The sequence below is a fragment of the Entelurus aequoreus genome, linkage group LG24 (assembly GCF_033978785.1).
Source record: "Entelurus aequoreus isolate RoL-2023_Sb linkage group LG24, RoL_Eaeq_v1.1, whole genome shotgun sequence".
Taxonomy (NCBI): domain Eukaryota; kingdom Metazoa; phylum Chordata; class Actinopteri; order Syngnathiformes; family Syngnathidae; genus Entelurus; species Entelurus aequoreus.
Window position 1 is genome coordinate 13,710,379 of NC_084754.1, and position 27,301 is coordinate 13,737,679.

Genomic DNA, 27,301 nt, shown 5'->3' on the forward strand with positions numbered 1-27,301 from the left:
CAAGACTATTTTCTCTCTGTTCTACCGCATATCTCCACTCACAAAATACAGCCGCAAATTTGAACCATGAAACCCTTCTGCTATATTTCATTGTCTAGCAAATCAGGTGTGTTGTGAAGTGGAGTTACAAGGTATGCCGCCAGAGTTCCATTGTAATTTGTTTACGAGCGAGGGCAAACCGGAAACGCCGAATAAGCATTTGTGATAGGGCAAACTTAATTTATGGTCCTAGACAAATTAATATAAGGAAAACACTTGGGGCCTGATTTACTGAAGGTCTGTGTGTACTAAAACGTGCAAACTTAATGGCACACGCAAAGCTGATCTACTAAACATGTACAAAGTGGATTGCATTTAGGTGAGCAAAATAAGCGCGCAATCCATTTTGCACCTGTCTTCATTAGTATGCAAAATATATGCCGTTCATCAAAACGCCCACAATACCGTGAGAAGATGCAAATATAATAATTTAGCACACGCAGTGTGATTTATTAACACTCACCACCGTTTTGCGAGGACTATTACCCGGTAAGCGTTTTACGTGGCTCGAGTCGGAAGGACGTGCAAACTGACAGTGACCTGTTATTACTTTACCAAAGCATTGTTCAACCCATCCTTATGTACATGTTTTTTCACTATGCTTACTGTAACCAACCCGACCAAACTCACACGCATTACAAACATAGCAACTAAAATCATCGGCCTACCCACACCCAACATTTCAGATTTAAACCACAGGTCCATCATTCGACTGGCAAACACGATAGTCCAGGATATGACTCACCCACTACCCCAACACATAATCCCACTACCATCAGGGCGCAGGTACAGAATCATCAAATTCCGGAGGGCCCGCCTCAGAAAAAGCCTTATCCCTGCAGCTATAGCCGCCCTTAACAGCAGGCCCGGCCGACCTGTCTGACAAGCCTGTCATACGTGTGTTGGTCATGTATGATGTCTTTTTGTTATTTTTGTTCTGTGATGTGTAATGTCTATTGTTCAAATGTACGGCAGTGAAAATGAATTTCCCCAACGGGGACCAATAAAGCTAAATCTAAAAAAAAAAAAAAAAAAAAAAAAGAACAGCGTTTGCGCTGCGGTGGGCAGAGTAGTATCCTCCACCCTACGAGTGTGTCAATATTTTGGATGGTAGAAATAAAAAATATTAGACATATTTTCTATTCAGCTGCATCATTTTATAGCTGCTGGGGGAATTAAGGGGTGATTAAAAATTAATTCAATTGATGCGTTTAGGTGTTTTTTTTATTGACATTTGTTTTTTCACATACAATATATGTTAAAATATTTCTAATATGGGACAAACAATTCTTGAAGTATGTATTCTTGCGTTTTCAACGAAGTAAGTGCAGCCTCTCTGCCATGCACCTTAAAAAAAAAAAAAAGGTGTTGTAAATGTCGATGCACTGTACGCCTGCTTCTAAAATGCCCATAAAAAGTAGTAGATATCTCCTGCTTGTTTGGAAAAAATAGCAACATGCCGCAGGTGGGAGAATATATCATGGCTGTTCATTAAATGAGTGTCTGTGTGGGGATGCCCCGTATAATACACGCAAAATCCTTATTTAAGTAAAGAGGTCTGCAACAATTGTCAATTGCACACGTAGTCTTAGTAAATCGCACACAACACACCCACTGGTAGTACACACATTTTTATAGATTGCACACGCTGATTATCCCGTGGTATTTGGATTTTTAGCAAATTAGGCCCAAACGCTGTAACCTAGAGCAGTTGTCCCCAACCTTTTTGTAGCTGCGGACCGGTCAACGCTTGAAAATTTGTCCCACGGACCGGGGGGCGGGGGGTATTTTTTATATATTTTTTTTTCCATAAAGAAATACAATCATTTGTGCTTACGGACTGTATCCCTGCAGACTGTATTGATCTATAGTGATATACAATGTATATATTGTGTTTTTTATGTTGATTTAATTTTTTAAAAAAACTAAAAAAAAAATATATTTATTCTTTATTTATTTATTTTTTTTTAATATCTTGTGCGGCCCGGTACCAATTGGTCCGCGGACCGGTACCGGGCCGAGGACCGGTGGTTGGGGACCACTGACCTAGAGGCACGAAGCATGATAAAGAACATTGTTGTAACCATTTTCTTTCTTTTAACATTGTTATAATTAATCCGATTAAGAAACTATAACGGTTTACATTTGATTAATCATGCAGCCCCAGTGGAAAGTCAATAAAAAAATTATCTGCGGGGGAAAATAAACGGTATTTTGGACACCCTGGTCCTTAAAACTGTGTGGTTGATGAGAGGACCTGGTAGCATTTCGCACCGCTCAGCCCAAGGTTTTACCTGTCGATCATCAATCTCAGCGTCTGACACTTGAGTTAGTTAATTGCCTTACTCAAGGGCACCTTGACTACATAGCGCCACCCAACACACACCATCACTCACTGAGTTCAGAGATGCTGCCCACTCGCGTGGCCAGTAAGCACTGTTCAATGGAGCGCAGTTCAGACTGGCTGTAGGCGTTTCCCTCGCCACTCTTTCCCGCTCGCTGCTGCACAGTCAAACCCTCCGGTAAACTGAGCACACCTGAGGAAAAAGGAAGAAGAAAGCATTTTTGTGAATAAGATTTAAATAAGAAGAGAAAGTATAATACCTACTGATATGAGTGCAGAGCAGAGTGGCTGAATGCTGTTCTTTTTGTTATTCTTTATTCATCCGTTTTCACTTTCATACAGGTTCGTGTAAAAGCCATTTGAATTGTTTTAACTAAAAAATGATTTCTAGATGTCAATGTAGTCAAAACAACAGCAACAGAGATGAGGCCAACAAAATATTTAAAAAATGGGCATTCTGCAGCAATATTTCTTGTTACCCTAGATGACTTCCTACAGCTGTACCAGCACTTGAGGATTACTCATAAGTCAGCACTTTGACTCCAGCGATCTGGAAAAGCTGACTGTCGAAACACAATTTACTGATTGCAAAGCAGCAACTCTCGCACACAGCCGAACCTTTCAAATGATCATTTTGCTATTTTTTTAACAAGTCTTGTGTCCTTTTGTGGAGAATGCGGGGGAGTTAATTGCCCTTGCAATTTACAAGAAAATGCATTTTGTGAGACGGATGCAAACAATCCTGCAGTGCAACGAGCTTCCATGAAGCCACTTAACATTTTATTACATGACACGTTCGTGTCTGTAAAGAAAGTTTCTTTAAGTCCTAGGCTACAATTACACTGCAGGGTAGGATGCTCGATTACTTTGTTTCTTTTTTGTTTAATCTTCTCTTTTTATATAGTCGTTCACTACCAAAAAAAAAAAATGCAACGCCAACATATGTTTAATGCACAGGTGTCAAAGTCGTTTTCACTGAGGGCCACATGGCAGTGGTTTGGCCCCAGAGAGCCACATCTAACAGTGAATACTATTACACAATTCTTTTATGCATTTTATTAGATTTCTTTTTAACTAAAATGTAAAAACAAATATAGTAAATTGCAATAAGTTCACCGCAAAATGTGTATATTACTGTAAATGGAAAAACAGTACTGTTTTTACTGCTGGATTCAGGACTTTTTAAATTGGGAGGTGGAATGCTTCTCTAATTCTCTATAAAAAAAAATTTGTGTTCATATTTTTGGGTATCTGGGACGTAATAATATTATTTACAACAATTCATAAGGGTCTCCGCATGATTTGGTCTTCGTCAAACCTTGAGGAACAACAGTACATAGCAGTGTTTCTTGGGCTTCGGCTTATCGTTACGTCATGGGCGCCCCTTAGAGGGCCGGAAAACATATCTGATTCACGGCGGTGGTTCGTATGGGCTTCAATGGTACTCCGTTGTAAAACACTTTTCCACCCCTTGCAGCAGTAATGACAATATCAATCAAACGAAGTCTGGGGCTGAGGTCATAGAGAAGTTTCTTAAGCGCAAAAATTATGACTAAAGCTGTATTTTCATTTGCACTTTAATTTTATTGACAGTTTAGTTAAACATATTCATTTAGTTTATTAGTTTTAGCACAACTTAATCATATGCAAATTAATTTTGTGTCATAATATTTGAGTAAGGCCCCTGTGGAATAGTCTGACCCCAATGTCAAAAAGGTTGAGAACCCCTGCTATTGTTACTTGAAAAGAAACCTTTGAGAATGATATATTATCCGGAACATTTTGCAATCAAATGTGTTTAATATGCTTGTAAGTGTTTCTAAATACAAATGCTTGAGTGGAACACGTGGTCAATGTATGTTACTTCTAAAGTCTTGAACTAAACCTTAATGTTGTACAGTTGATAAGCAGCTATTTTTTTATTTATGTATTTATTTGACAGGGACAGTACAATTTAAACATTGCTACCCATAGGTAACCGATGTCAAAGTCCATAAGACTTCTGGCCACAGGCTAATTTGCAACCTTTGTCCCTGGTTAGGCTTTTAAAAAAAGTTGAGAAAAGTGTAAAACGCATACAAAAGGATTAAAACAGGTACAAAAATAAAAACACATTGAAAATAATTGGCCGCATTTGTCCATTCTACACCCATTCTAGTGCTCATACTTCTGATTTTCCTTAAGCCAATTGTTCAGTTTTGTGGAGAAAAGTTTAATGTCCGACTGTCTTTAACTCCAGTGGCAAAGAGCTAATGCGACAAAAACTCTCCACGGTTTACAATCTGCTTGCCCATTATCTGCTCAGGGCTACTTCCCAGTTGTTTAGGATTGAAACACAAAAACAGCAGCTTACCGAGCATCCGACCAGTGAGCTGACACCCACTGACAACCTGCAACAAAGAGACTCCGCCATCTGTTCCTAGTGTCAGGTGTCTTAAACAACTACATATTTAATCCGAATTTTGCAGCCCGGCTTGACAGATCAATGACGAAAGAACACAATATTCCCTTTGTTCAACAGAAAAAGGAGTTAAGGGATTACCTCAAAACACATTCTTTGTTGTTTTTGTTTTAGTGTATAGATCAGATAAATCCATTATAAAGCAACAGGGGGCACTTTGTACCTCTGTTAAAGCCATTATTCTTAACTATGTATTTACTTCAGTAACCACATGGTCTCTGGGGTACAGTGAGCGGTGCTGGAAGCTATACACAACATGCTCACCAGTCTTCATTAATCATCAAGGTATGGTTGACAGGAATGTAATTAGTTCCATTAAGTTGTAAACCGCATTTTTTAGCCAAGTTGATATTTGGCCTGGTGATGGCGCTGGAGGGTTAATGCATTGCTTTTTTTAACCTGCTGGTGCAAAAGGCTGCAGGCTTCATTCTCTGGGTAGCATGGAAGTCTGACCTTCTGTTTAGTGGTTGAAGAGCTAGATGTTGGAGTTGCCATTGTGCACGATGTCATGCAAGACATTGGAATATCAGAAAAACAACTGAACGTGCACTAAAAAGTCTGTTTAGTCTTTTAAGCAAAGAGACTCTCCTCCAAGGCACAAGGCATAATCTCCCACAGTTTGTAATCCCATCATACGTCCTTTTGTAAGTAAATAAATCAATTTAATTTATAAAGTGCTTTTCACAGATAAAATCACAAAGTGCTGTACAAAACATAGGTGAAGTAAAACAACAATTCAATTTAAAACAGGGGCAACATCATAAAAAGGATACAAAGTGGATTAAAAATGATAGTTAAAAGGTGCATTTACTAAAAAGAGAAGTTTTCAAATATTTCTTAAAAGTTTCAACACAGTCAAGATCCCGAAGGGACTGGGGCAAGTTGTTCCAGAGTCTGGGAGCTATAGCCTGGAATGTCAGGTCTCCACGGGTTTTCGGGATCTTTAGAAGACCCTGGCCTGAAGACCGGAGGCTGCGCCCTGAGGAGTAGGGTGCATAGCAAGTCAGTGATGTACTGGGGGGCCCCACTATGCAACGCACAGAATGTCAGGACTAAAATTTTAAACTCAATGCGGAATTTAACTGAAAGCCAATGAAGACTGGATAATATTAGACTTAGACTTAGACTTCCTTTTTATTGTCATTTAAATTTGAACTTTACAGCACAGATAAGAACGGAATTTCGTTACATAAGCTCATGGTAATGCAGGATAAAAAAGCAATACGGTGCATATATAAATAAATAAATGTATATAAATATATTTATAAAATAAATACATATATATAAATATATATAAATAAATAGATTACTGTACAGATAAATATATTGCACTTTTTCACATGCGTCCACGTTTACGGATGTATGTTATATTGTCTTTTTATTCCAGCGAGTTAATCCATTTTGAGGGGAGTTGAGGGGATAATTTAATTATGATGCGTTCAATATGGGGGTACTCTTCACGACAGGCTTGTGTGATATTTGGAATTTGAAGAATTGGAATTTGAAATGAATTGTCCGCACTCCACAGGATGGTGAATTCAAATTAGAATTAGAGGAAATGAAATAAATTGTATTGATAGTAATTCATAAATAAAAACAATAATATTATTGTATTACTACATTGCATGCTCAAATTTCACCAAGCAATTGTCCATGTCGCATATGAATAAATCTGCAAAACTAAAAACAAAAGTGGAGCATTTATTTGTCCAGCTCCTTAGCATTGGTTCTGGGAAATAACAGCGAGGGCAGAGCGAGCTGACAGTGAATTGTCCGAATGCTCCAGGGCTGGACTGAGGCAAGGTGACTCAGTGGCTCTCCTAATGCACGGCACTGTGTGCCCTCAGGGACACTGATGGAGCGCTTACATGCCAGCCAGCCTACTATGTGCAGCATGAGAACTCTTGTCAGTAGCTTGCTGACTCTCTCTCTCTCTCTGCAGCAGAGCTCTGTCTCATGCAAAGCTGTACGAGAGGTCAGCAGAGTCGTAATGGTGGCTGTGTTGTAATGTAAACAATTAACACATGTTTTGGAATGAAATTGTCCTTTTTTTATGAACTAAAGAGAAGAAAGGAAGAGATCATTTAACATGCTTTAATTGTATTATTACTATTAACCTATTTTTATGATGACAGCTATAAAACATTTTTTGGAAGGTATAAGCAAAGTGTTATTTAAAATAACAATTTTTAAAACGTTTTCGCATTTATATACAATGAATGAAATTGTGTGAGTGTGTGTGTGTGTGTGTGTGTGTGTGTATACGGATATAATTTTTTTGCCAGTCTAAACGCTCCAAAGTGCTTCAAATCTGATCTTTTCACATCAGATTCAGGCCACAGGGGGAGGTAGTCCTGAATCTGATTGGAATCTGATCTTTTCAAATGTGACTTCAATCTAAGCGCAATGCGAACCGAATGGGACTTTTTCGTCAACTTTGCCCGCCCACACGGTCGCCAGCGGCACATCACAACATCCGGTTTCGATGAGCAAAGTCTGATTTAAGACGACCAACTTTTTCGGTACATAGCTGGTCAATAGTGTGCAAATAATAGGCTGTATATAATATATGTTTTGATTCTGAAGAAATAGCGATTGTTGAAGGACCGGAATTGACGCTGTGGCGCATTTGCCAACATGTGAGTTAAAAAATAAAGCTCCCGTAGATCCACGCTGATGTCTATGTCTCTTCTACTTAACAGCCATTAAAAGATTAGAATCCTCCCAAATATATTACACCAGTGACGTGCAGTCAGGGGAGGCAGGTGAGGCGGGGCCTCACGTGCCATCATGGAAAGAAAAAAAATGTAAAAATAAAAAATTTAATTGTTATATGTATCCAGTGATTATACTATAAAGTTATTTTCCATTTAACTTCACCAGTTTTAGATTATTTTTATTCAAAATCGCTGAATTTTCAAATACTGACTTGCGGTGATCAGCAGCCAGTTGAGGCACGTCACTGAGTTGAGCCTCACCATGGATTGCGCAATGACTCTGCTAACTGCTGGCCTGCTTTGCAGTGAGACCGTATTGCTATATGAATTATATTATACATTTCCATAATTTAGTTAGCTGAGGTATATAATGTACAGTGTATTTTGTCAACAACTGTATGTGTGTAACGTATTTCTTGTGCTGAGCAATCATAAAACGGCTGCAAAAGACGCACTGTGTGAGGCTCGCAGTAATCCCGCCTCCTAGTGGTAGAGGGTGGTAGTGATCCCAGAGATCATTTTTGTGACTACTCGGGCGGCAGAAGAAGTGACAACAAGCAGCAACAGTTAGCAGCGATCGTTTATTTTTTCCTCTTGCCTGGATTATTAACATGGAGGATTACATGTCTAAAATAAAACCGTTTTCTAAACTGGACTTTCAATCGAAGCAGGAGGTAATACTTAAAGGAAGATCTCCATCGAGACAGAGAGACTTTTAAAACTGAAGAAAGATAAGGAAGACTTCTATAAACAAGTTATCGATGCTTTTGTTCAAAAGGAGCTGTGCATGGACTTCATTTATAAGTAAAGGTAAGACCATAATAACGTTTTTTGTATTAAATGTGCTTTTTTGTGTGCTACAGTTTGCATGTGTAAAGTTAAAGTTAAGTTAAAGTACCAATGATTGTCACACACACAAACACACTAGGTGTGGTGAAATTTGTCCTCTGCATTTGATCCATCCCTTGATCACCCCCTGGGAGGTGAGGGGAGCTATTGCATCCATTAGTGCAAATGTTAAATTTAAAAAAAAATGTCCCTCCTTAGTTCCCCCCAAAAAATTATATTTTAAAGCATCATTTTTAAAATAGAATAAAATAGAAGAAATTCAATGTGTTCAGATGCTGCTGCGAAGCCTGTGAACTAACGTAAGAGGAGCGGAGATGAGAACGCTCTCGGCAAGACATCATCACTGAAGAAGAAATAATACATACAGGAGCTCCCATTAAAGTGTTACTCAAAGAACCTTCCTCAGTGTCTGTGATAGGCAACCGCAAATAAAAGGTTGTGCACATGCTTTCTGCAGGCAGCCTTCCAGCTTATGCTTATACTCAAATATACCATGCATTTCAACTGATAAGCATATGTATGCATTAATGCGTGCACTGATCATGTGTAATGAGGCGTACAATTAGACCGGTACTATATTTTGGGATACTGATTGCCATCCCTAGGGCGGACCGTCTAGCTTTGAGCGTTTGGATTCACTAGAGCAGTAGAGCAGGAATGCCGACCCCGATGTGGCTTCTGCCCTGCACTTAAAATCTATTTTGGAAGGACTCCCTCAGACATACACATCCTCGAATGCACCGCTGCTCTCGACTAACGCTGGATGTGCCTTTAGGTCACTAAGTTACAGAGACAGACGGTCCTTGATTTGGATAATCATTACATGAATACTCTTTTGTTCATACAGTCGCAATCAAAAGTTTACATACACTTGTAAAGAACATAATGTCATGGCTGTCTTGAGTTTCCAGTAATTTAAGTTTACCTCCAAATTTTTCAGGACTAACATCATCGGAGGTTGCGTCTTGGGTGCAGTTGGGTGTTCCAACGACCCAAACAATGACCCCAAACACACGTCAAAAGTGGTAAAGGAATGGCCAAATCAGGCTAGAATTAAGGTTTTAGAATGGCCTTCCCAAAGTCCCGACTTAAACGTGTGGACAATGCTGAAGAAACAAGTCCATGTCAGAAAACCAACACATTTAGCTGAACTGCACCAATTTTGTCAAGAGGAGTGGTCAAAAATTCAACCAGAAGCTTGTGGATGGCTACCAAAAGTGCCTTATTGCAGTGAAACTTGCCAAGGGACATGTGACCAAATATTAACATTACTGTATGTATACTTTTGACCCAGCAGATTTGGTCACATTTTCAGTAGTCTCATAATAAATTCATAAAAGAACCAAACTTCATGCATGTTTTTTGTGACCAACAAGTATGTGCTCCAATCACTCTATCACAAAAAAATAAGAGTTGTAGAAAGTATTGGAAACTCAAGACAGCCATGACATTATGTTCTTTACAAGTGTATGTAAACTTTTGATCGCGACTGTATATCAGTAGAATCGGCGTCCTTTGCAGTTGGTTTTTGGTAAATTTCCAATGTCAGAGTTAAATGTTTTGGAAAAACATAGTCATGGTATGCAAAACATAAATGTCCACTACCCTGCATTCAGACTCTTAAGGGGTTAATCATGTTTTTACGGCACATGGATCTGCACAGTACTGGGCTCAGCTCAGTTGTGCCAGGCCAGATGGCAACCATATGCATCTGAGCGGGTGATCACAGAGAAAAACTGACTGAAGGCTGAATTTCTCTCCTACTTTATTGCAGCTTTAAATATTCTTGGTAATCTTGAGCCGTACGTCAAGTGGTATATGAATAACAGTGTGAAAAGCAAAGTGGGGATCCCCAAAAGAGGAAGAAAATGTAATATGACAGAGCAGACTGTGAATGTTTTAGTCTAGGCTCTCTGGTGACTAGTGTGGTCTGATGTCGCCACAAGCCTGTAAAACGCTAGTCGTATATCATCAACCATGAATTATACAAGTGTACATGCACATATCAGCTAATAGAACTTTTGAGCAAACTGTAAAGTAATTTACTGTAATTGCATTACACAGGGTTCGTACGGGTGCTTAAAAACCTTGAAAATGCTTAGATTTTAATGTTGTGTTTTCAAGGTTTGAAAAATGCTTGAATTTTGGATGAAGTGCTTGTAAATGCATGGAAATGTTCATCATATTTCTCAGCAGTCTGACTCAATAGGCTCATTATAAAACTGAAAAAAATAAAATAAGTTTCCTTAAAAATGAAAGCTACACGCTTGATTTTTTGGCTTGCACGAGCCCTTAAATTAGGTTGTTGTCATGCCAGAGCCGTATATATGTGTCACCCCCAAGAGGACAGTGGTGCATCGGTCCATCATGCCGGGAGGTTGACGTTTTATTGAACATTGGATGGAAAATGAGAAATACAAACTTTGGATAAAACGTGGACCAAATCCACATGTAGCCTGCTGCAAAGTATGCAAAAAGGAAATCCAACATGGTCCGATGTATTTTTTGCACCATTATTTTAGAGCTGAGTTAATATGAATGATTTTGTAGTTTTTACACAACATGGTTGTATGCATTTCTTGCTCTATTATTTTCTACTTCACTTGTCTGGCTACCTCAGTGAAAGCAAAAATAGTTAACTTTTGTCTTTTTGTTAATTTCTTATCATAGCCACAGCTATAAGGCTAGATGTGCTTAATGGGCGGTGACTGAGGTGTTGTGAAACAAACTAAATATTTCCCTTTCATTTATTATCCTTATATTCATGTGGAACAGTTTTTTTTAATAAATGAGTGAAATTGACATTTTGAGGGTGCATGTATTTATATCACGTTATGCAGTTTACAAGCACAAATACGGTGTGAATCAATCCGTGCTGTTTGATGTCATTGAGTGCTGTAAGTAAGAAAAAGAACAAGAAATTTGAAAAACACGTTTGCAAACACCGATGACATTAAATAGTCTACAGAAACACTGCTTCATTTTCTATGCCCCATTCAGTTCATAACTGCTGGTTCAATGTTAGGCTTAGGTTTTTAGCAGAGTTTCCGTATTTTTCCTACAGACAACATTTGGTGACCTCAAACAACAAGGCTATGGATTGATTCACACTGGTTTTCACCTTTTGAAGGGTATTGGAAAAAATTGAAAATTGATCTTGAAAGTCTTTAAAAAGTGCTTGAATTTGGCCATGGAAAAGGTGTACGAACCCTGATTACAGACTGCATGGAATGTAGTTGCAAACGAGTAAGAATGACAAATAAAATGGATCAATTAGTTATTTGTTAGCAATCTAAAAGTCGTGAACTCAGGCACCTCGCATGCTGTTATGTTTTGCTAAGTTATAAATCATCTATTTTTTATTATTGCATATTTTTCACAATTTGTGAGAATGAAAATATAATCAGCAACAGAATGCAATGTTCTAAATTAAAACAATGCACAAGTCCCCATTATTCTGAGGGAAAGTCAAGTAAACGTTGGTTTTGGCTCTTCGAGCATGACAACATGGGAAAGCCTGTGAGCTGAGTGTTTGCTGGACGAATAGTATTTTATTTTCAAGACACTGAACTAACCCTGACAGACATTTTTTATATGTACACGTGTTAGCTGTCAAACGATTCATTGTTTTAATCAGATTAATTACACTTTTGAATTTGGATTAATCACGATTAATCACAGTAAACCTCTACCTTAATTAAAAAACACCCAGCTATTTTGAAACAAATGCAATTTTATTGCCAGAACGTCATACAGGCTTTTTTGTTATGTGTTACTCACATGCACATCATTTATTTGCTCCAAACTTGGTAACATTTTTATCTAAAGTATCATCAGAATGTATCATGAAGTGAAATTTGCCAGCAAGTACACCAGTCCGAGTCTCCTCACTCGTCTTTGCACTGACATATGTATTGACCTGATCACTAGTTGTATAGCAACCAACGCCAATCTGTGTTTATACATGACTTCCGGTAATGCAATATATATATATATGTTTTTAATTATTTAACGTTATCTATCATTTACGCATTAACATTGACATCCCATTTGTTTCCTGTGTGAATTTAATGCATAAATAAGTACAGTTGTACCTCATTTTTTTTAAGATGCCCCATTTTATGAATGATTTAGATGATTTCAGTTATCATATAGCCAAACATTGCACTTACCTTATAGTCTGTTTTCCGGCGTGTCATTTTGCACAATCAAGTGCCCAAACAAAAAAATCCCATCCATCGGTGACTCAGTCTTTAGTGTTTTTTATTTTAATTAGTTGACTATTTTTAATAGTTGACTAATCATTGACAATCTTAACGTATAGCTGACTAGTCAGATTATGAAGCGTAAATTTATTCAGTGGCTTAAAGGTCTACTGAAACCCACTACTACCGGCCACGCAGTCTGATAGTTTATATATCAATGATGAAATCTTAACATTGCAACACATGCCAATACGGCCGGGTTAACTTTTAAAGTGCAATTTTAAATTTCCTGCTAAACTTCCGGTTGAAAACGTCTTTGTATGATGACGTATGCGCGTGACGTCAATCGTTGAAACAGAAGTATTCGGACACCATTGAATCCAATACAAAAAGCGCTGTTTTCATCTCAAAATTCCACAGTATTCTGGACATCTGTGTTGGTGAATCTTTTGCAATTTGTTTAATGAACAATGAAGACTGCAAAGAAGAAAGTTGTAGGTGGGATCGGTGTATTAGCGGCTCGCTGCAGCAACACAACCAGGAGGACTTTGACTTGGATAGCAGACGTGCTAGCCAACGCTAGCCGCCGACCGCACGGATGATCGGGTGAAGTCCTTCGTCGCTCCGTTGATCGCTGGAACGCAGGTGAGCACGGGTGTTGATGAGCAGATGAGGGCTGGCTAGCGTAGGTGGATAGCTAATGTTTTTAGCATAGCTCTGTGAGGTCCAGTTAGCTTCAATGGCGTCGTTAGCAACAGCATTGTTAAGCTTCGCCAGGCTGGAAAGCATTAACCATGTAGTTACAGGTCCATGGTTTAATAGTATTGTTGATTTTCTGTCTATCCTTCCAGTCAGGGGCTTATTTCTTTTGTTTCTATATGCAGTTAAGCCCGATGCTATCACGTTAGCTCCGTAGCTAAAGTGTTTCGCCGATGTATTGTCGTGGAGATAAAAGTCACTGTGAATGTCCATTTCGCGTTCTCGACTCTCATTTTCAAGAGGATATAGTATCCGAGGTGGTTTAAAATACAAATCCGTGATCCACAATAGAAAAAGGAGAGAGTGTGGAATCCAATGAGCCAGCTTGTACCTAAGTTATGGTCAGAGCGAAAAAAGTTGCGTCCTGCACTGCATTCTAGTCCTTCACTCTCACGTTCCTCATCCACGAATCTTTCATCCTGGCTCAAATTAATGGGGTAATCGTCGCTTTCTTGGTCCGAATCGCTCTCGCTGCTGGTGTAAACAATGGGGAAATGTGAGGAGCCTTTCAACCTGTGACGTCACGCTACTTCCGGTACAGGCAGGGCTGTTGCAAAGTTGCAAACTTTAACGTCGATGTTCTCTACTAAATCCTTTCCGCAAAAATATGGCAATATCGCGAAATGATCAAGTATGACACATAGAATGGATCTGCTATCCCCGTTTAAATAAAAAAAAATCATTTCAGTAGGCCTTTAATTAAGCCATCAACTTCTAAATTCAGCTTGAGATACTTTTAGGCAAGTGCGAACTAACAAAGAGGACTACTTCATTTGGAAATATTTATTTATACCAAACTGTGCTGCTCATTAGGCTGTTAAAAAACTAATAACTGATAATATTAAACTTCCGTCCATTTCAAAACAAAGTATTAGTGTGTAAACAAAGGACTGCCAAAATAGCAGCAAAGCTATCTAGCTTTCTCAAAAAGAGCATTTTGTGATGATGTGTTTAGAAAACTGCACACGCATGCAAGTGCAAACTCGTAGTAAAGTATGATAGTGGTGTCCGCATGGCTTTACCCTATCAATAAAGACAAAAGTGATGTTAAATGTTCATATAGCCATCTTATTCATCGTTTATATGTATTTCACACTGTTTCTGAATGTAAAAAAATAATTTTTCTCCAGAAAATGTTTATTTTTATTTTTCGGTGTCTCGAACAAACTAATTGGACTTACATGATTTCTTATGGTAAAAAAATGCTTCAGTTATCGGTTATTCGGCCTTCTTCTGAAATGGATTACTAATGAAAACTATCCATCCATCCAATAAGTTATCAAAATAATAAAACAATCTTCTTCCCCCAAATCTATTGACTTGTTCCTCATCCTTGTCTGACATTTTTTGAAAGGTAGATGAAAACCTACAATAACTTTTTGAGCTATCTATAGCAAAGTGAAATAAACACAGAAATGCCTTTTGTCAGTTATTGATTCTTTGGGCGAATTTTCGGCGCATCACTAGTCAATAGTGCGAAAATAATAGGGTATATGTAATATATGAAGATATACAGTATATCTATATATGTATATTATATATTTTGATTCTGAAAAAAGTGATTGCTGAAGGAACGTAATTGACCTGCACCCTGTGGCTTATTTGCTTACATTAGAGCTACTCAACTACATAATGAAGAGGGCCGCAGTTTCACTAGCCCTAGGGCTCATAGGTCGAATATCGAAATTTGGATGTTTTGTCAGAAAGTGCATTAGCAGGTTATATTTCTTTGAGACTGTTTACTTAAGTGCAAAGTAAACACATTGGCTCTCACACTGCACTGTCAATACATTAATTATTCTGCCCTTGCTACTCATTTCCATCGTGCGAAGCTGGACAGATAGTTAACAGCACAAAGAAACAGAATATCCAGAAGTTTTTTTGCAGATTGATTTTGAATTATTTTCCTTCCTCAATTGTATTTCTTTACACGTATTCCTTCATTTAGGTTTGTAAGACAATATAAACATAATATAAACAATACAAAAGTGTAACGTCCATTGTGTATTTTACATGAATAAATTAGAAAGTACAGATGTACGCATAAGGAAATTAAACACAATGCATGTGGCTCAACACAATTAAACCCAAGGTGTAGTGTTATCGCCCTTTACTGGTCAAATTCAGCGCTACGTGTATTAAACAAGCTTAGATCGGCAGAGAGTTACTCACCCAAAAAACAATAAGACCACAAATACAATAGACATCTTAAAGTTAGCAGTTTTAATACATTTATACTTTGTTGTCAAGTCGCTGTTAAAAGCCCAAGGGTCAATAGTGCCATTTTTGGTTTGAATGAGTAGTTTTATTCGACTCACCAACTGCTGCTTCATTATGAAACCTATGCTTCGCTGTTTCCCCCTGCAGGGTTGCAGGAGTACTGCATACATGAGCAACCCTAGATTTAATGGTTTCATCAAGCCTATTTGGGTGATGTTCGGAGGGCCAAATGAAAAGCTTCGGTAGGCCGGATGTGGCCCGCGGGCCTCCAGTTAAATAGGCCTGGCTTACATGTTATGTACATTGCGTATGTTTTTTTACGTAAGTGTGTTGGAAAAAAAAGCTAACTTATATCCACATTAATGTCTCCTCTACTTAACAGTCATAAAAAGATTATAACCTTCCCAAATATATTACAATATATATCCATTTATACATCATATTACTTTCATTTACTTTTACGTAAAAAAACACGATAACACTTTAGTATGGGGAACATATTCTAAGTAACAAAGACTTAATTTAGAGTTATTTGGACAGTTAGGGTTAGGGTAGGGTTAGAGTTATTTGGACACTAGGGGAACATATTCTAAGTAACAAAGACTTAATTTAGAGTTATTTGGACACTATTAATATTTGTAGTTTTGTGTTTTGTTATGTAATAACAGACCATATTCATTAAGTGGTATTAAAGGGAGAATCCTATACAACAACTTCCTTACTTAGTACTAATGAGCAATAATCCTGAGGTTATTGAGGGAAGGCCCTCAAGGGAACCACTAGGCCACCTACTCAGTGGCCTAGTGTCAGCCCTGAGATCTGTAGGCTGTGAGTTCATACCCCGGCCGAGTCATCCAAAAGACTGAAAAAATGGGATCCATTACCTCCCTGCTTGGGCACTCAGCATCAAGGGTTGGAATTGGGTGTCATACATCTTTAAGTTATTTTGCTAAATAATCAACCAACAGCAGAGGTGAAATTCTCACAGGGACAATTATGGATGTTTAATTGTGCAATCCAACATCGTCCATCATTTCTACATATTCAGCTGATTCAGTGACCTGTAAAGTCAAATTAATATTTTATTATTTTCTGTAAGAAAAAAAGAACATGTAGTCTGGCTTAAGACTTGATTGTCTTGATTGAATGCTCACAAGTCTGACACTTCTTGAGGTGAGTACTACAGATATTAAGATGCGGCATGATTAAACCCACCTGTCTTTGACGTAAAGCTTCAGCTCTTCTGTAACTAAAGTGTTCTCTTTGCAAGAACTAAGGCACTCTAAGGGCTCTCTTGTTTGACCTTTTCAAGTACACACAAAAAGTAAGGAGGGATGAAATACCTCCAGTTTTAAGTGCAGCTTTTCTAAAGGCATTCAAACACTACGCAATTTGAATATACTTCAGCGCAATTGCGTCTTACTGCAATTTTTATGACTTTTGATTACCGTAAAATTCGCTCACTGCAAGTGCTGCGAGGTGAACGTCTACAGTACTTCTGTATTACTGGAAGTACAAGTGCCGTTTCGTCTTCTAGTTGTCATAGCGTTCAACTCATATGGATTCTTCATTCATCACTCCAAGCAACGTTTGTAGGTTTTACAGTATAACTAAAACAATTCATACTTACACAACTGTCCCATGTGTTTTCCTGCATATTTGTACGTGTCATCAAGCGAGCGTCATTGGCATTAGCTAATATGCTAACACCATACTTGCCAACCTTGAGACCTCCAATATCGGGGGGCGGGGGGCGTGGTTGGGGGCGTGGTTATTTACTGCTAGAATTCACCAACTCGAGTATTTCATATATATTTCATATATATATATATATATGTGTATGTATGTATGTATGTATGTATGTATGTATATATGTGTGTATATATATATGTGTGTATATGTATGAAATACTTGACTTTCAGTGAATTCTAGCTATATATATATATTTATTTTATTTACATAAAAGAAATACTTGAATTATCTATCCATTAGATGGCAGTATTGTCCTGTTTAACTTCTCTGTTCATGACTGAGAAATCATTTCAGCCACCGTGTTCAATGGAGAAGTCTGTTCTACATATTTACAGGCAACATACACCTTCCCCTTCGAACTGTCCTGGATGAACTGAAATTCTTGTTTCCATTCGTTTTGGAACTTGCAAGCGTATTTATATTGTGGGAAAGCGGACGTGAGAATAGGCTGTCCCCACTCAGTCTCAGGTCCGCATTGAGCTGGAGGGGGCGTGGCCTCCAGCTCCGGCTGAATACCGGGAGTTTGTCGGGAGAAAATCTCTGCCGGGAGGTTGTCGGGAGAGGCGCTGAATAACGGGATTCTCCCGCTAAAAACGGGAGGGTTGGCAAGTATGGCTAACACGTTTACAAGTGTCTGTGTTAGTATTATAAACTTGCAATGGCATTCTTTTTGTATTGTTTCACAAATTCCTCCCTAAATTCACCGAAACGTCACTATGGAGTTATTGAGTCTGTTTAGCTGATTGGAGAGCTAGCGAGCTAACTATGACGATGACCGTTTTGTTTGATCAGACGTTTTACTGCCGTATTACAGGCACCTTTTGGAAACAATTAAGTTATGTAAATAAACATTTACAAAATATTGTTGTGTAAATAACCCATTTCACAACATATATATCTGCATTTTATAATCCGGCATGGCTAATATAAGGAAAAAAGTTTTCTTTTAAAGTTTAGAGGGTGCGGCATATTCACTGGTGCGGTCCAGTAACTAAATAATAATATTGAATAATTCAAGTCATATTTATGTCGGTCTCTCGTTTACTGTGACAATGATCATTAATAATTGGAAAGTTAAGATTACATTGACCATATGAAATGCCCCAATGTGACCACTTGTACTGTGGGCTTTATGGCCTATTTTGAATGTTTGTACTTATTTCTATTGGACTAGTAGTGAAGAGCCATTGGAATACAGTCCATGATCAACAATCTTGCCATTTCGAGGCCCACCAATTCTATTTGCACTTGAGTGGAATGTAGAACTCCTACTAGAAGAACTTCAGTATGGATCGAAGCACACACTCTTGGAAATGTATGTGACTTTAGGTGTCAAGCAGGCCTGTGCCAGTTCCATACTCTAAGACACTCCCAATATTTGGTTCACAAGCACTGCTGTCATGCCCATAGATGCAAAACACATGCTCTTTGCAGTAGCACACACTAATAAACTCACAAAATGGTACTCCAGAATAACCAAACAGCAGTGCTAAGCAAGTTATTTGTGGAGAACCAGCAGCATTTAGATGCACTAAATGCCTGTACCCTATAAAAAGATAAGAGGTCTAAAGAGCCTGGAGAGGGAAGAGTGAAGACCACAACTCAAATTAAAATAGTAGTTAAAATGTAAGGCTATAATATAATGTAATTGTAAGTCATTTAAAGGAGAACTGCACTTTTTATTTTTTATTTTTATTTGCGCACCTTATGTGAGACAAGAAAACATTTATTTCCCTTTTCTGTGTGTTCTAAATTTTGAAAACTGCTAGTAACCTAGGAGGCGGCTAACAATGCCGGTTATAGGATAATTATTACATTGCACCCCTGTCATTAACCGCCATGAGAGTTTTTGGATTTGTGTTGTTTTTCCTGCGTGTGGTATTATTTTATGCTCCAGCGCTCTTGTTTTTCTTGTCATTGTTATGGTATAAGTTTATTTTGAACATGTAAATGTCGTTCATATAGAGCAAAGGTCGGCAACCCAAAATGTTGAAAGAGCTATATTGGACCAAAAAGAATTTTAAAAAATCTGCCTGGAGCTGCAAAAAATTAAAAGCTTTATATAAGTGTTATAATGAAGGCAACCCATGATTTAAGTGTTTATATTAGCTGTACTAGCCTACTATCAAAGGCTGACGCAAATCTTCGTTGACAGAAATGTTGTATATGTAAGTTTTTGCAACATTGGAAATCATTAGTAAAATGAAGGCTTCTCACATGATTAGATAACTCCTGGAAATTACTGGCTCAGAATGGCCAAAGGTATAGATGTGTGCGTCCAAGTTTAAGGAAACTGCAAGCTGTCTTCTTCTAATGGATTTATTACAATCTTTGCAAGCTGGGTAACGTTTGCTGTGGTCTGGAACAACATGGCACAAAAACAACTATGAGAAATGCAGCCAATATTACATACATATAACGTGTCATGAGACATGTAAATATAAATTAAATACAGAGAGGACATAAGTAAAGGAAATTAAATGAGCTCAAATATACCTACAAACGAGGCATAATGATGCAATATGTACATACAGCTAGCCTAAATAGCATGATAGCATCAATAAGCTAGCAGTCATGGATTGACCAAAGATGCCTGATAAGCACTCCAGCAAATCAATCAAATCAACAAAGCTCACTTTTGTCTCCTTTTGGTGGACAAAATGAGACAAAGGAGTGGCATAAAACACGTTTTTGTGTGGCAGCATCGGAGAAAGTTGTACATGTAAACGAACTACAATGAGTTCAAGGATTGCTGAAATTAGTAGGACAAAACGGTGCTTGCCAAATACTCTCATCAGTCAAGCATGTATAATATAAACTGTGGGATTTCTAACAATTAGGAAGGTTTGTGTCATGTTTGTTCTCCTACAGAAAAAAAAAAAAAAAAAAAAAGAAAATGTTCTTCATCTTTTTCCATTTTCACACATCTCTGAAAGAGGTCCAGGTAGCCACTAGGGCGGAGTTGCGGCTCTACAGCCGCGGGTTGCTGACCCCCGATATAGAGATTGTACAATGTTGGTCCCAGTAGCGATCCCTGGGGTCCTTCGCAAGATATATTTAGCGGTGTAGACATGTTTCACATATCGCTTCATGACGGTTAAAGGCCTACTGAAATGAATTTTTTTTATTTAAACGGGGATAGCAGATCCATTCTATGTGTCATACTTGATCATTTCGCGATATTGCCATATTTTTGCTGAAAGGATTTAGTATAGAACGACGATAAAGTTCGCAACTTTTGGTCGCTGATAAAAAAAAAGCCTTGCCTGTACCGGAAGTAGCGTGATGTCACAGGAGGAAGGATTCCTCACAATTCCCCATTTACAATGCAGCGAGAGAGATTCGGACCGAGAAAGCGACGATTACCCCATTCATTTGAGCGAGGATGAAAGATTTGTGGATGAGGTACGTTAGAGTGAAGAACTAGAGAGGCAGTGCAGGGTGTATCTTTTTTCGCTCTGACCGTAACTTAGGTACAAGGTCTCATTGGATTCCACACACTCTCCTTTTTCTATTGTGGATCACGGATTTGTATTTTAAACCACCTCGGATACTATATCCTCTTCAAAATGAGAGTCGAGAACGCGAAATGGACATTCACAGTGACTTTTATCTCCACGACAATACATCGGCGAAGCTCTTTAGCTACTGAGCTAACGTGATAGCATCTGGCTCAAATGCAGATAGAAACAAAATAAATAAATCCCTGACTGGAAGGATAGACAGAAGACCAACAATACTATCAAACCATGTACATGTAACTACACGGTTAATAATTCTCAGCCTGGCAAAGCTTAACAATGCTGTTGCTAACGACGCTGAAGCTAACTTAGCAACTTAGCAACCGGACCTCACAGAGCTATGATAAAAACATTAGCGCTCCACCTACGCCAGCCAGCCCTCATCTGCTCATCAACACCCGTGCTCACCTGCGTTCCAGCGATCGACGGCGCGACGAAGGACTTCACCCGATCACAGATGCGGTTGGCGGCTAGCATCGGCTAGCGCGTCTGCTATCCAAGTAAGTCCTCCTTGTTGTGTTGCTACAGCCAGCCGCTAATACACCGATCCCACCTACAACTTTCTTCTTTGCAATCTCCATTGTTCGTTAAACAAATTGCAAAAGATTCACCAACACAGGTGTCCAGAATACTGTGGAATTGTTCGATGAAAACAGAGCAGTTTGAATGGTGACACATTGGGTACGAATACTTCCGTTGCCGTCATGACGTCACGTGCATACGTCATTATACATAGACGATTCCAACCGGAAGTTTAGCGGGGAATTGGCATGTGTTGCAATGTTAAGATTTCATCATTGATATATAAACTATCAGACTGCGTGGTCGGTAGTAGTGGGTTTCAGTAGGCCTTTAAGTACCTTGTTTCCACTTCTTGTTTGTCTTTAATTTCCTGACATTTCTCCTCTGACCTGAGCGCTGCCTCTATCACCTGTCTCGGATTGGCAATCAGGACACCTGTTCCCTGTTTCCAATTAGGAGGTTTTATATACCAGCCCTGTCCTATGGAACGGGGTTTGAACATTCTCCTGTTATGTGTTGTGCACTTTATAGCTGCACAAGCTGTCGTAGATTTTCTCCGTGTTGTTTTGTGTCTGTTGCTACCCCGACAGATGTTGTTTTTTTGTGCACTCCCTAGCTGCAGTAGCTTTTCATTTTCAGTCCTTAGATACTGTATGCTTTTTCCCCCCTGCATTCCAATTGCCGTCTCTGCATCTCGGGGTCACGTGTCAAGCTTCAAGCTTCGCAAACATATAAAAAAATCATTAAAAACGCTCTATTTACATGCAGTGACCTGCATAATAACCAAGCTATAGTGACATTGTTATTGTAAGAGCTAACACAAAGGAACTACTTTTCTGGCATAGTAACATTACCTCACACTGCTCCTCCGGCCAGTAGTGAGTAGTCCGCTACTAGCTACCTGTTAGTAGGGTTGTACGGTATACCGGTATTAGTATAGCACCGCGATACTAATGAATTATATTCGGTACTATACCGCCTCTGAATATTGAATATGACCAATGTATGATCCTGTAACGACTTGGTATCGGATTGATACCCAAATTTGTGGTATCATCCAAATCTAATGTAAAGTATCAAACAACAAAAGAATAGGTGTTTATTACATTTTAACAGAAGTGTAGATAGAACATGTTAAAACAGAAAGTAGGCAGATATTAACAGTAAATGAACAAATGTATAATCAATTTTTACAGTTCGTCCCTCATAATGTTGATAAAATAATAGAATGATAAATGACACAATATGTTACTGCATATGTCAGCAGACTAAATTAGGAGCCTTTGTTTGCTTACTTACTACTAAAAGGCAAGTTGTCTTGTATGTTTACTATTTCATTTAAGGACAAACTTGCAATAAGAAACATGTTTAATGTACCGTAAGATTTTGTGTTCAATTAAAGCCAATAATGCCATTTTTTTTGTGATCCCCTTTATTTAGAAAATTACCATAAAGTACCAAAAAAGTATCGGAATAATTTTGGTACCTGTACCAAATGATTGGTATCGGGACAACACTAGTTGCTAGCTTGAGCTGCTAATAAAGTAGGTTGCAACCTGCCATGAAATAAAGAATGAGCTTGAGCTGCTTCTGCTGTATCGCCTTTGAGTTAAGATAACTTAATGCTGGATTCAGAGATGTGAGCACCCTTTGAGGGAAAAAAGAGAAAGTTTGAGGGAAAAAAATGAAAGTTTTTATCAGCATGAAGTGTTGCCATGTAACCCTGAAAGAAAATTTAGAAAGTCAAGACTATATTTCACACAATTTGGTGCATGTCTACATTATATTTCACCTTTAGTTTTACTCTCATCTACCAACTTATTTTCGCTGTCTTTTTGACACTTACATGTCCCATGCAATGTACCACATAATTTTAATCTATTTTCAGTAGATAATTCAACAACATTATCATCAGTGAAAATGTAACGTACAATTATATAACATGCGTGCAAAGAAATCAGAAAACATTTCCCATTTGGCAACTCTATTTTATAACCACGCCTCCTGAGGTAATAAACCTCCGGTGTTGTAACCTCAGTTTATATATGACCACAGAACTTTCCTCCAGAAGGTCTTATCTTTGTCCATGTGATGTCAGATGAAACAAAAATTGAGCTGTTTGGCCACAATACCCAGCAATATGTTTGGAGGAGAAAAGGTGAGGCCTTTTAATCCCAGAAACACTATCCCTACTGTCAAGCACAGTGGTGGTAGTATTATGCTCTGGGCCTGTTTTGCTGCCAATGGAACTGGTGCTTTAAATGGGACAATGAAAAAGGAGGATTACCTCCAAATTCTTCAGGACAACCTAAAATCATCAGCCCGGAGGTTGGGTCTTGGGCACAGTTGGGTGTTCCAACAGGACAATGACCCCAAACACACATCGAAAGTGGTAAAGGAATGGCTAAATCAGGCTAGAATTAAGGTTTTAGAATGGCCTTCCCAAAGTCCTGACTTAAACGTGTGGACAATGCTGAAGAAACAAGTCCATGTCAGAAAACTAACAAATTTAGCTGAACTTCAGCAATTTTGTGAAGAGGAGTGGTCAAAAATTCAACCAGAAGCTTGCCAGAAGCTTGTGGATGGCTACCAAAAGCGCCTTATTGCATCAACTGACGCACCCCCCCTCCGTGCGTCGGTTGAGGTGGGTGGAGTTGGGGGGTGTATATTGCAGCCTGGAAAAGTTAGTGCTGCAAAGGGTTCTGGGTATTTGTTCTGTTGTGTTTATGTTGTGTTACGGTGCGGATGTTCTCCCGAAATGTCTTTGTCATTCTTGTTTGGTGTGGGTTCACAGTGTGGCGCATATTTGTAACACTATTGAAGTTGATTATACGGCCACCCTCAGTGTAACCTGTATGGCTATTGATAAAGTATGCTTTGCATTCACGTCTGTGTGCGTGCAGAAGCCACACACATTATGTGACTGGGCCAGAACTCGTTGGACTGGATGAAGGGCGGACGTGGAGATTTTTGGGAGGGGCACTGAAATTTGAGAGTCTCCCGGGAGGGTTGGCAAGTATGAGAAGTAGCGTTGAATGCGGTGTTACCGCGGCACCGCCGCTGTATACAATCGGCGGGCCAGCTCTAGTGTTAATTTGATATTGCCTCAAGGAACCAAATGAAATTGGCCCGCCGTGTAGAGTTTGACACCCATGATCTAGTGGTACGCCGAAGAAGTCTGTAAAAATGTACTGTACATGGAACAACATTGTTGATGTGTGTGCATTGTTTGTAATGTCACAGTGGCCAAACATATTGAACATACTTGTTAAATACAACCTCAGCCTTCTTTTTAATAAATACTTAGGCCTACTACACTACTGTTTTTACATTTTAGTCATTATGGTTGTACTTGAAGACCCAAGCGTTTTCTGAGGTGGTTCTATCACATCCTGTTCTAAAGATGTATTGCACTAACTAACACAGAGATTATTCATTTTAAACTAATGCCCACAAAAATGTGAAAAAAGAAGCAGTGGTGGTGAAATGGAAAACAAAAATGCAAGACCAAAAGCTCATCTTCACACAATAGAGCGAGCGCACACAGATGACTTGTGACGGGTGACCGGCGCACAACAAGGGCACAACTATTACACCATCATCTCCAATCAGAGGGAAACCAGCCTCCCTCTTAGCTGTGTGTTACGCCGCCCCAAGGAGGCAGTTCTTTTGTTGTTATTTCTTTTTCATCCCATGTCTCTTGCTAAGGGTAATAGGTCTGCGTGTAGCATCCACATGCAGGACACTTCCTGCGGGGTGCTTTGCAGACAATGCCGGCAATCAGCCACAGCGAGGGAACCTCTGAGCCATGCAAGGACTACCTTCCTATGAATAATGCCGTGGACTTTGCAAGAAGTCTCTCATGCTGATGTGCAGACGCTTTGAGTGATTCGACATAAAAATAAAATAACAAACGCAGTACATTTGGAGAGCTACTATTGACAAAATGTCCCCGCACTCCAACTAAATGCAACAATGTTTTGATGTAATTGCTCATTTAACACTGAGGGCACTCGAGTAATTAAAGTATATGACTAATGCCATGAAATGAGATTTTGCTACAAGGGGATGTTTTCCTCTGGGCCAGAGATGACATCATACCCAGTTGCTTGTAAACACGTGTGGCTTTTAAGAGGAGGCACTCGTGGACATAAAAAAAAAACAACAACACACACAGCAGCCTGAACATAAAGCAAAGTGCAAAGCAGATAAGACAGTAAAGCCTGCAGGCAGAAAAAGGTACAGTCACTGGCTGTGCGTAATGTGTGCATGGTTCTTACGTCTGTGTGTCTGCATCACTTGACGTCTTTGTACGACTATGTCGGCTTGTCTGCACCATGCATGGAATAGAGAAGTACACCAGCTGGCAACAACAAGGGAAGGAATGCAATGGTGATGTTTATTTAGAGGGGAACTGTACTTTTTGGGGGGAATTTTGCCTATTGTTCACAATGAAAGACATGACGACGGATGGATTTTTTTTTTTTTAAATATTAAATAAATGTAAATAAAGGTTTGCTTACAGCCGAGACAATAGGAGCTCCACTATTCCGCCCATTTTGTGACTTGAATATTAACCAAGTATTAGTAATATTGTTATTACAAGCGCTAACGCAGACAAACTATTTATAGTGGCACCGTGATCACTTTCATGTGTCCCTATGTTTACATCATCAAGCTGCTTCCTCATATATATGTATATACATATATATATATATATATATTAGGGGTGTAACGGTACAACAATTTCGGTTCGGTACGTACCTCGGTTTAGAGGTCACGGTTCGGTTAATTTTCAGTACAGTAAGAAAACAACAAAATATACATTTTTGGGTTATTTACCAAATTTGCAAAATCTCGACCAAAAATATTTTACTTAGTGGAATATTTGATGTGAAGTAATCAGAACTTTGGATAGGTCAATAATTCATAATAACATTGATTTTGATTCAATATTATGTTTTGAGCAATGACAGTTTGAAAGAAAAAAAAAACAGCTTTGTTTTATTAGTCAACATTGCAACTTTTTCTAAATTACATTTAACCTTTTAAGCTTTTTTATTTAACTTTTGTTATGTTTTTGTTTATTTTAATAGTATTTTTAGAATGTGCCGTGGGCCTTTAAAACATTAGCTGTGGGCCGCAAATGGCCTCCGGGGCACACTTTTGAGCTCCAACACTGGAGGAGCATAATATGACATGAAGAGAATATGAATACTTTTAGATATTTAGGGAAAGTAAATAAAAAAAATAATTTTGTCTTTCATTATATGATTATGATTTCTGATTATGTTAGGCCAGCAGAGAAGGCCTTGCTGGCCCTGACGGCACACCACTGATATGTATGTATGTATCTATGTATACAGTTCTTAAGTTAGCGTACTTGTATAGATACTAAATATATGAGTAATGTAATTAAAAAAGGGATCTAAAAAAATTGATATCGAAATCCCAACACTAACTTTAGTTAGTTTTTTATTTATTCCAACTCTGTGTGCTACATTGACACAGCTGTTTTTACACATAATCTGCGATCGCAATGATAGAAGTCTGCATATTAATTGCATACCATATTGAAGAGGGAAGAAAGACACTTTTTTTTTTGCCACACAGCTGAGCATTGATTGTAACAATTAAAAAAAAAAAAAAAAAACCTTCTGTCTGAATTGATTAAAGCAAGCAATAACAGATTGAACAACAACACATATCTTCAACTACTTTCATTTTTAACAACCCCACCCCACATCGGACCCTGACGACAATACAAATATAAAGTATAAACGATAACATAATATGAAGAGTATGAGAATGTTCGACTCCTACCTTGTTTACTTCCCTGGCGACCTCCTTAAAGTTTTGTAATCAATCAGAAATATCAAGCTGCATCAAACACGTGGAAGTGTGGAGAAAGT

At 38.6% G+C, this 27,301-nt stretch overlaps 1 protein-coding gene and 1 long non-coding RNA gene across 3 annotated transcripts in view; one reads left to right on the plus strand and one right to left on the minus strand.

The window, feature by feature from the left end:
• The window catches only part of btbd11b (BTB (POZ) domain containing 11b), a 235,948-nt gene that overhangs the window by 72,760 nt on the left and 135,887 nt on the right, over positions 1-27,301 (minus strand). For both annotated transcript variants that reach the window (XM_062035658.1, XM_062035657.1), the window contains exon 2: positions 2,436-2,576. In XM_062035658.1, the coding sequence (XP_061891642.1) occupies positions 2,436-2,576 (141 nt within the window). The remainder of the gene's footprint in view (positions 1-2,435; positions 2,577-27,301) is intronic.
• Positions 1-27,301, plus strand: part of LOC133641716 (uncharacterized) — a 40,487-nt gene that overhangs the window by 1,748 nt on the left and 11,438 nt on the right. The gene's annotated exons all lie outside the window — the stretch shown is intronic.